The 10,799-nt window shown below is 36.7% G+C and overlaps 2 protein-coding genes and 1 pseudogene across 2 annotated transcripts; 1 reads left to right on the top strand and 2 right to left on the bottom strand.

Annotated features, from left to right (window-relative positions):
- Window positions 1-2,163: 2,163 nt before the first annotated feature.
- On the bottom strand, window positions 2,164-3,261 carry LOC113317931 (pyruvate kinase 2, cytosolic-like). Its single transcript, XM_026566041.1, has 4 exons — window positions 3,240-3,261; window positions 2,930-3,085; window positions 2,628-2,705; window positions 2,164-2,408 (listed from the first exon to the last, which is right to left on the bottom strand). Exons 2-4 carry the CDS (start codon window positions 3,080-3,082, stop codon window positions 2,244-2,246), a joined length of 396 nt encoding a protein of 131 aa, XP_026421826.1. The 5' UTR covers window positions 3,083-3,085; window positions 3,240-3,261; the 3' UTR covers window positions 2,164-2,243.
- A 1,372-nt stretch (window positions 3,262-4,633) lies between these two features.
- On the top strand, window positions 4,634-9,044 carry LOC113315478 (annotated as a pseudogene).
- Window positions 9,045-9,653: 609 nt separating this feature from the next.
- Window positions 9,654-10,583, bottom strand: LOC113315477 (F-box protein CPR1-like). The gene has a single exon (XM_026563752.1). It carries the CDS (start codon window positions 10,581-10,583, stop codon window positions 9,654-9,656), a length of 930 nt encoding a protein of 309 aa, XP_026419537.1.
- Between the last annotated feature and the right edge of the window lie 216 nt (window positions 10,584-10,799).

Here is a 10,799-nt window from a genome sequence, read left to right as displayed (position 1 = left end):
GGCAAGGAACGTCTACATTATACCGAGGTCTTTTCAGCACAATTGAATCCATAGTTGGTAGAAAACTCTGCAACTAAGCGTGCTCAGACGGGAGTAATCCAGGGATGGATGACCTCCCGGGAAGTTGTTGCTGGATAGCCGCAGCGATGCCCGTTGAAGACCTCATACTGCCGAATGACCACAGTGGCTAAGTGGGGACAATATCAGTTGAGGGTCGGGTCATTACAGTGTAATCTCCTATTAATGAGTTTATTTTATTCCTACCCCTTAAATAAGGTATAAACCAAAATATGTATCATCCATAAAAGATAACAATTTGACATAAATGCTTAGATTTTTTTGACCTGAATTAACAAACAAGATGGAGGAGGTATTTACATTGATGCATGGCCTAGAATCAGTCGAGACAAAGCTACTGGAAAAATGGGTTTTAGGGACTTGGCCTGCTTCAATCAAGCCCTTATGACAAAAGTTGCGTTGAGACTTTTCCATCAACAAGATCAGTTGTAGGCCTCCGCCCTAAAACAAATATACTTTCCAGCTACAACTTCTTTACATGCAAATAAGAAAAATAATTTTACTCGGGCATGACAGAGTGTACATGGTAGTATGGATTTCGTGAGAAGACACAACTTCTGGTTAGTGAGAGATGAGTCAAGTATCCAGATTTGGAAAGACAACTGGATTTAAGGCTTAAAAAATCCACCCACTGCAACAGTCAATGAGGAGGAAGCAGCAAACTAGGCTAAAGTTAGTGATCTGATTGATTCCCGTACACGTGGAAAACATATTTGGTGAGACGACTGTTTACACAAGAAGATGCAAAAAAGATACTTCATATGCGTATTCCTGCAACAAGTTCAGATAAGTTGATATGGACTCTGACTCACAATGGAAACTTCACCGTCAAGTCAGCATACAACAGGTTGGTAGAAGTTAAGATTAACATGTAGGAGTTTTATGATGAAGATGAAGCAAAAATGTACAAGAAATTTTAGGGTATTGATACTCTCCCAGTAGTTAAGCACTTTCTCTGGAAGCGTATCACGTGTACAAGATACTGTTCCTAACAATGAAAGACTAAAGTCATGTGGCTAAGGAAAATGTCACAAGCCAAGAATTAGGAAAGAATCACTAGATACCGCATGACAGAACTTATTTCTTTATATGTTGTAACGCAACCATTAAAGAATTGGACTAATCCTAAGAAATTTTGCAGGAAAATTCGAGCAGGCAAAGTGCTCCTATGTAGATGGATACACAACTGTGGAACATGCTGAATGTGAGGGGTTGCTACAAGATATGAAATGGGTTGAAGAACTCAACCTACAATAAGTTAGTTTTGAACTAGATGCGCATATCGTGGTGGAGGCGCTGACCAAAGATGCTGACAAGGAAGCATGGGAGAACCATTATATTATTTTAGATATCATGATTAAACTTCGCAAAAATCATTCATGAAAATTCAAGTTCATTATAATAAGCCTGCGGACTCACTAGCAAAAAATTCTAGGATCTTTAGAGTTTGTAAGACTTGGCAAAATTTTCCACCAAATTTTATTGTCTATGTAATACATGAGGAAGCAAATTTTGTAACTCCAAGTCATTAAGTAAGAAAATCTTTTCTCTTTGCATAAAAAAAAAGTTTCATCGTCAAAATGAAATTAATGAATCAGTTAAAAAGAATCAGTCCGCTAGCTAAACACAAAATAAGTAGGGTCCAAGAGCATAGCTCAGTGATATCCCATCATAAGGTGGAAGTCAGGGCTTCAATCCCCGGTGTCGTAAAGGTATACATTAAATTAGTTGTATAGTGGATTGAGCAGTGTTGGGTCTGGTAGTGGAGCCAGTCCAACTGACTGCGTTCAGATAGAGACCTGGGTCCGGTTTTCGCGGATTTTCCACCAACTTTCCACATAAATAAAATTTAACCGAGGGGGAGAATTTCTTTAGGTATGACCTCCCTGCCGGAGAAAAGAAGTTCCAAAAATCAAAACAAAAGAGCGGCACTTGCCTAAATAAAAATTAATGAATAGTTTTCTTAAATAAACTGGGGATTTATTTTGGAAAATTTGTTGATTGGTCCAAAGCCCATATAGTTATTTATAGTAAGGTCCAACCAGAATTTTTTTTATCCGGAGGTCCAAAATTAATAAAAAAATAGAAATGACCATAATACCCCCTACTACCAAACGTGTGTGTCTACACTGCTTACAAATTTGAGTACATATCTGGCACACTGCTCACAAATTCGAGTACATATATGCTAAAAAATTTGAGTACATATATGCCGCACTGCTTACATATCTGAGTACATATCTGTCGCATTGCTTACAAATTCGAGTATATATCCGCTGCTTACAATTCGAGTACATATCTGCTGCACCGCTTCCAGGTAAAGTACATATCTGTTAGAATCCATTATAAATAAATTAGCACATATTTCAGTATTGCGCATACGTACTCATGGATCAAACAAAAAAAAGTGACAAAACTCTGAATAAAACAGAATCGAAAGAAGTTTCTATTAGTACGCCTTATACGTACTGCGTATTCATGAAATAAAAATCAACTGCCTATAAAAATGAATTGATGAATCCTCCAAATATCAGAGTTCAGTGCCTTACCTCAAGCCAAAATGATGTAGTTTCACTTCCTGTGAACAGGTATTGACCTAGAAAGATGGTGTCTCCTTTCTTTACTGCCTGCACAGAATCATATAGCTTAGGATAACATAGTCACACAGGTATCACAAAGACAACAATTGGAAGATTCAAGGGAACATCTACACTGTCATCCTTCTTCCTAATCATTGTTTTCCAATTTTACGATATACATCAACAGAATGCAAACATATTCGAATTATGTGACAACAATTCCCAAGCCCAAACTTAAATTACACTATGATTTAACCAAAATTTCAGCACACCTTTGCTAATCCATCATAATTGATTGGCAATACATCTGAAGTTGCTTCTTTATCTTGATACGGAGTCAAAACAACCGATGATTCAGCCTTCAGTGCAATCGATTTTTCACTTTTATTAAGAACTTGCAATTCAGGGCCTATTGTATCTAGCATAACCTGAAACAAGTGAACCACCAGATATGCACATTTATTATCAATTTTCACTCTATAATCCATAATAGCAATTCCAAAAAAACGATTCAAAAACTGCAACAACAACGAAGATCATGACAATTCCTAAAACAATCCAATTCAAATCAACAAAACTTACAGCACAGAGCTTCTTAGTACTCTTAACAAGTATGATTAGTATGATTTTGAGAAAATAAAGAAAGAAAATAACTAGAAAATCAAATTGAGAGTTCAAATAAGGTAAAACCATCAAAATCTAACCAAAAAATCGAATAATTACGATCAAGATTCATAAAAACAGTACGTCATATACGTACTGATGTTTTATACACAAGCAAAAACTGAAACCAAACATATAGAAGCATAGTAAACACAGAAAAATCAGTACGTCATATACGTACTGATGGTTAATACATAAAACTAAACTGAAACCAAACCAAAAGCCAACAAAATGAAACTAAAATTCTAGATCTACAAACGAAACAAACGTAAAACATGATTTTATAACTAGATCTGGACTATTTTCATCAAAAACCTTCAGTACATCATATATGTACTGATGATTAATACACAAAAGCAAACTAAAAACAAACCAAAGACCAACAAAACCGAGTTAAAACATCAGATCTAATAATGAAATGAACATAAAACATCACTATCTATCTAGATCTAAAGTATTTTTACCAAAATTGAAGTAAAAAATTAACGAATCAAGCATGAAGATCATAAACACAAAAAAACTGAATTTAATTCCTCTTTTCGGAACATTAAAATCTGAATTTTGAATTCTTTTTCCCATGAAATCAAGAGATTTAGATCTCAGATTAAGATAGAATCAATAAAAAACTTAAAATAAAGATCAGTATAGGTAAATCAACTTACGAAATACCTCAGAATCAAAACAAATATTTCAGTATTACATATACGTACTCATGGATCGAACCCAAAAATCAATTAAAAAACGCTGATAGAATCCAAAAACAATGACAAAACTTTGAATATAACCGAATCAACATCAGATATAATACCTAAACATTAGATTTTGCTATAAACATAAAAATTTCTCTAATCCGAGAAGAAAAAAAAACCTAAATTAAAATTAGCTTTTGAAGAAGAAAGGAAAAATGAAAACCTAAACTATACCAACAGTAAGGAAGTGAACCTACCGATTAATCTTATTTTGAATTCATGAATTGATCAACACCTCAGAAGATCTTCATAGCCGGAGCTTTTCACCGAACCATAAATGAGAAAATGAAGAAGAAGAAGAATAGATCGAGAAATGAAGAAGAAATGGATTTGGTTACTGCTTTATATACTTAAGGGTGTTTTCGGTATTTAAAAATACGTCCTCATATGTTCCACACGTGTACAGGACCTGGACTTAAAAAATTTGGTCCATTTTCATGTTTTCTTTTAATTATGGACCTCTGATTAGTGGGCTTTAATGGGTGGACCTGCCACTAACTAAGAACACTATAATGGTACCTATTGGTAATTCCTAGATTTATTTTCATCCCCAATCAACCGATCAATTTCAGTGTTTTTCCGTATTAAATCCTCAATCATCATGTACCCGATCCACCACCATTAATTAATCTCCAATCAATTATTCACAATTTTCAGTTGATTTTGATAATGGCGGGCGTGAGAAAAAGAAAAAGTTCAGCCATCGATGATGGTGAGAAGAAGTCGAAAATCAAACAAGTTGATGTAGAAGAAGAAGAAGAAAGAGCAATTGTTGTGGATGAAAGTAAAAGTCTTCCAGAGGAATTGTGGATTGAAAACATTTTGACGAGATTACCAGCAGCTCGGACTCTAGCCAGATGCAGTTTGGTGAGTAAGTTATGGTACAATTCAATTTACAAAGACAATAGATTTGCTGCGATCCATAATTTTCAAAACAGAAACAAGAATAGTCTAATCTTTAATCTCAATGTGTTTAGGGGTGGCATCCATAATGCTTGTTTTTTTAGTTTAGAAGAACACAATGATGATAATCATGTTGATCCTAAATTTCTCGCTCATCTAATAACCCGAAAAATATATGAACCAGTAGGTTATGCAAATGGTTTAGCATGTATTAAAATAGTGAGTATGCCTAATGATGTTGTGGGTTAAATTGTTGTGGTTAACCCCGTCAGGTCTGAAACACTTACCCTCTCCTATGTTACTCCAACTGGGGGATACATGTACTTGTGTCATGGCTTTGGTTTTGATTCATTATCACAAGTATACAAGGCTGTAATTATTTTGAACTCGAAAGAAAACGATGGGTTTCTTTGCATGATCGTTACACTGGGAACGTGTTCGTGGAGAAAGGTAATGACTAAAACTTCTGAAATGGCACCACCACCTGGTTCTTCTTCACATTTCCCTAGTTGAATGGTAACTAGAGTTTCGAGATCATTTCGTAGATCAGCTACCTTTTGTGGGGGTGATCTTATTTGGAGGACGACTAATGAAGTTGTTAATGAATGTAAGATTGAAATGTTGCTCTCCTTCGACCTCCACAGGGAGAAAATTCACTTCATTCGACTCCCGGCTGAATGTACTCTGACCCCGACAACAACGAATGCGCGTCAATATTTAGCAGTTGATCATCTTCTGGAGTTTAAAGGATATCCTTGTATAGCACGTTCCGAGAAGATAAGGATAAGCAACAGTGATCATCGCGGACTTCATTGTGGCTTCGGAGGAACTTTGGTTGTTGTTGTTGTTCCAAGGTTCATATGTATATATTGAAGGACAAGCTCAACCAAGAATGGGTCAGGGAGGAGACTTTCGATATTCAGATTAAGGGTCAGGAAGGTTTACTAACAGGTCCCCTCTGTTGTTACTTTTACAGCACTAGTGTTGTTACACCTCCTACACGTATATTGACTCTCTCCGATCAGGTGCTATTGTACTGGTTTAATGGGGAATGTCTTATAATCTACAATTTGCTGGAGAAATATCTCAAGGTGGTAAAATGCTCTCACTCCTATCCTGGGATTTTTCCAACTAAGATGAATACAAAAGTAGGCCGTTGTATTGGTGATGATAATAATATTTATTGCCCGTACATGGACTATCAGCTGCACGCTCAAGTGGAGAATCTTATTTCTATGAAAACCTTCATTCCCAAAGGAGCTAAAACTAGTAAATATGATTGTTTTGAAGATTTGCAACATGCTGTCAGAGGCAACATACCGGCAGGATGGGTGGTTACGGGAAGAGAATCATTGAATTGTTATGCTTTCCACAAGGACAAAGAGACTGATGATGAGCTGAACAAGAATGTTGAAGGTCACCACCCCAATGGAAGTTGTAGGTCAAAGAAGAGCAGTGAGGTACAATCAACGGGTTTTGAATTGTCTGAGCTAATGAGTGTATGCGAAACTATGATTCCTGTTGTTGAGAAGGTGTTAGTTACGAGCGTTCTTGTCCCAGTTGAAGAATGGATGGGTGTACTCAATAGCATGCCAGATTTGGAAGTCGATTTGTATTTAGATGCCATAGATTTTCTCGATAGTGATTCAGGCCGTGCAAGCACTTTTATGGTTTTAACTCCAGGTTTACGGAGGAGGTGGTTGATGGGAAAACTCAGGCCTCTCCCCAGGCCTGTTTAGCATACGAGTACGAGTTCTGTGTTTGGTGGGTAAATATCTGTGACACTCTGTGTGTTGTAAAGTACATTGTTTTTTGTTTTTTACATTATAGGGGAAAAAGGCAAATGCCCTTCTCTTTACAACAAAACAAAAGAAACTAAGAGAATGATATAACTCACCTTTCTTTTTTCAGGTAAAGGTCTTGAATCTCTTTATTAGTTGGAGATGCTAAATGTGTGGGGCTTACTGACCCCACCCACGCGTGTTTAAAATCTCAGTCCTTTGTTTAGGTGGTAGATACCAAGGTAGCTAGTTCAATAAATTGGTAGTCAGTTGGCAGAGCTGTGTTTAGGCTTGGTGACCATCACTTTCTCAATTTCTTGTTGTAAATGTTTCTTCTGATTAGGTCCACCATTCTCATGTGAAGTTATGTCTTACTGCATTCAGTTAAAGGCTCATGTTTAGTGATTATCATTTTCTTTCCTTTTGCTGCATACATTAATTGAGATCTTTCTCGAGACATTGAATGGGTTATATATAATAGAGTCTACTTAAGTACTACTGCATCTTTAAGATTTCTTAAGGACATAAACATGGTTTACCGAAAAGAAACTCAGATGTCTGGTTTCCTCTTTGTTTTCTTGTTTTGGGTTTTTGTTCGGAATAGGAGGATTATCTGCAGTAGATAAGATTGATGTTAATGGTTTTTCATCGACGTTGAAGACATGCAATTTCCCTGCGGTTTTCAATTTTGGAGATTCAAATTCGGATACTGGAGGTAAATCAGCAGCATTTTATGCGATTGGTACTCCTAATGGAGAAACTTTCTTTGGAAAGCCGTCTGGAAGGGCCTGCGATGGTTGTCTTGTCGTGGATTTCATGGGTAAGCAGTACCACTGCTCTTTTTAAGATTTGCTAATTTACTTAATGCAGTCAGATTTACATTACATATTTTCCAGTAGTTACAATACACTAATGATATTTTGTTACTGCATGGTAATGATACGGGATGATTGCAATCTCGGTGGATGCTGCAGCCGAGGAATTGGGTTTAGCCTACATAAGAGCATATCTGGACTCACTTGCATTGGGTAGTTTCAAAATTTGATCACCAATTTTGCCCATTTCATCTTGACGCCCAGATATCTCAATTCCGACAATTGAAAGCTCAAACCATTGACATTGTTAACTCTACCCAACAGGAGAAAGGTCAGAGACTCAGAATCAATTGTACCCTTTACATCATTTTTGACATCTTTTATTTTTGTAAAGCTGTACAAAGGGCATTTTGGTTTAAGATTTGGTCTCCAACCTAGTTTTTACAGCCTTGAACATAGTGTTCTCTATATTCAGGTAAAGCCGATTTACCGAAACCAGAAGATTTCTCCAAGGCTTTATACACATTCCACATCTGACAAAACGATCTTCAATTTGGTTTATCTACATCAGAAGGAGCACGTGCTCCAATTCCTGATATCCTTGATCAATTCGCCACAGCAGTACAGGTAGGTACAAAGAAACTAGCATCATAGGCATTTGTTAGTGACAACTTATGCCATAGTCCTCTAATGTACTTTTTATTTTTGTCGCAGCTACTTTATAGTGAAGGTGCGAGGGTGTTTTGGAGAACACAGGACCCATTGGGTGTTTATCTAGTAGCAACCACAAAATACTACGTACTATGGCAAGGAGCCGTTGGACAAGAATGGGTGTGTAATATCTTTGAATGAGATAGCTTAAGAATTCAACAGGCAACTCAAGTCCAAGTTAGCCCAACTCAACGCCAATCTCACTGGTGCAGCCTTCACATATGTTGATGCTTATACAGCTAAATACAACCTTATCAACTCTGCCAAGGGTCAAGGTAAGAAGTTACTAAATCTTGCAAACTTAAGAGGTTGCTGGTTAAAAGTTGGTCAGTGATTAATCGTCAGATATTGAACAGGTAATTTCGTGATGATTGCAGGTTTTGTTGACCCCCTCGACTTTTGTTGCTGTCCTGAGAAGGTAGCTGTAAACGGGACGGTGTATGGCGGCCCTTTTGCGAATCCGTTGAAACATATTAGCTGGGATGTTATACATTATTCGGAGGCAGCTAATGAATGGCTTGCTAATTAAGTTCATATTAAATGGCTCTATGTCAGACACATCAATTCCGATCAATCAAGCTTGTACATCCCCAAGTAAATTGGTGCAACCTATTAGCAATCTGGCATATTGTTCAGTGCCTGTACAACTTTTTTTTTTTTTTTTACCAGAACAGTACACGTAGATGAACATCAAGTCTATCTTAGTTTCGTATCTTTATCTACTCAATGAATAGTTTTCGACTGACCCACCTTTAAACAAAATTTAGCTTCATTTGTTAATGAAAACTCCTCTCATTTAATTCTACTGTTCAGTATAGAAACTTGAACCTCGATGCGTATTATTCGTAATTGGAACACTAATCTAACCTGCAGCGATTAACAAATCAACTGCAACGGTGCGCTGTCTAGCATATGTTAACTTGTACAAGCTAGCAGTTGCAGTCTCTACGCAAACTATGGCAACGTAATAACGTAATTTATTCAAGAGAATACTCAAATTCAACAAAAGATTAAGAAAAAACTTTGAAAATCTTAATTCAAACAATTCAAGATTGTACGACTTATAAAAAAAAAAACTCAGCAAAAAAAGAAGACTTGTGAACAGAAAAATACTCAAATGCTCTTAACTTCAGCCCATAAACTCTTTCAGCACCAATTTTTTCCTTCCTGCCAAGGGCATAAGAATCCAAGTTAGTTATCAAAATGCAATATATATTCTAATAAAGATAAAAACCCACATGCAGTGCAAGCTAGTTTAAGAGTTTAGAAAGTGTCCAAATAAGAGGAGTTCATTCCCTATGAGTCAGATTAAGATATAAATAATGATGACAAGTTAATTATTAACCAAAATTTGATTGTTATACTTACAGCTTGCTATCTCCCAACATAAGTGCCAGAGCCGAGTGATACTAGGCTCTCAAAATGATTCCCAACATCATTCAAGCTTCTTAAACCGTTAATCTTTGGTCTTTTAACTCTCGCATGCTTCGGCTCGCATAAAAATAAATCAAGCTCAACACATATTAGATACTTATGGTCCTCATCATTCTTGAAAGACCACATCAGACTTATTAAGCAACGGTCCCTAAACTGCCTGTTCATAATGCCAAAATGTTTAGTCCAAGAACCCTGCACTCCATAATCCCGCATTACCCACAGATCAAGCTTAGAATCATCATGAGAAAGTACACAGAGACACCCTTCCAGCACTCCCAGACTCCTAAAGATGTGTTCATTCTCCAAAGGTTCTTTCGCTAATTGCATTTCCTGGAAACTTTCGCTGCTGACATCCAAAGAGATTATGACTTCAAGTCTCTCCACAACATGGGTATCAGTTAACTTGCATGACCAACCTAACCAATGAAAATTTCCGTTGGCAAGCACCCCAACTTTTTGCTCATTATGAAAGCAATAAGGTATGTCTTCAATACTTGTCCAAGAATTCGATCCTAGCGTATACACATCAACTAAACAAAACATACTACCAGTACCAGGTAGCTCTATAACCTTAAATAATTTGTAGTCATCAATGGTAGAATCATAACAAAAAGCATAAGCTGTCTCTTCATCTATTTCTTCATTCGGTGAATCCGGTGTAACCTTATACTCTTTGGTACATGGATTCCAAACACATAACATATCTGAAACCCGCATGCAAACCAGACCATCGCAATAACCCAGCAAGACAATATTCTGACCTAATGATCTGAATGGATAATCATATTCTATAGCATTTCTAACGACCATATCATTTCTGGCAAATCGGGATGATAGTGCATCATAAGCTACAAAGCAAATAATCATGGGATCGGAACTACGCCGCTTTCTTCCTATAAGCATGAGGTTATAATTTTTTTTCTCGATAATAAGGTTATTAAGGTGTGCTTTAATGAAATTTTGGCTGGAGATTGTTGAGTTCCAAGATTTACAAACACACATGATAATAGTGATTTTGCTGGTAACCATAATAGGATGTCAAGGTAAAGTTCTTCTGGAATGCTTGACATTGCGCTTCTTCTT

Source organism: Papaver somniferum, chromosome 10 (assembly GCF_003573695.1).
Source record: "Papaver somniferum cultivar HN1 chromosome 10, ASM357369v1, whole genome shotgun sequence".
NCBI lineage: Eukaryota > Viridiplantae > Streptophyta > Magnoliopsida > Ranunculales > Papaveraceae > Papaver > Papaver somniferum.
The sequence above is the reverse complement of the archived record's forward strand: the minus strand, read 5'-3'. Positions and strand labels throughout refer to the sequence as shown.

Coding starts and splice junctions, on each gene's coding strand:
- LOC113315477 (XM_026563752.1), bottom strand. CDS start 10,583: ATGATTATTTGCTTTGTAGCTTATGATGCACTATCATCCCGATTTGCC.
- LOC113317931 (XM_026566041.1), bottom strand. CDS start 3,082: ATGCTAGATACAATAGGCCCTGAATTGCAAGTTCTTAATAAAAGTGAA. Junction 2,706..2,929: donor ATTATGATGGATTAGCAAAG/GTGTGCTGAAAT, acceptor GATTCTGTGCAG/GCAGTAAAGAAAGGAGACAC. Junction 2,409..2,627: donor CTACATCATTTTGGCTTGAG/GTAAGGCACTGA, acceptor GGATTCTAACAG/ATATGTACTTTACCTGGAAG.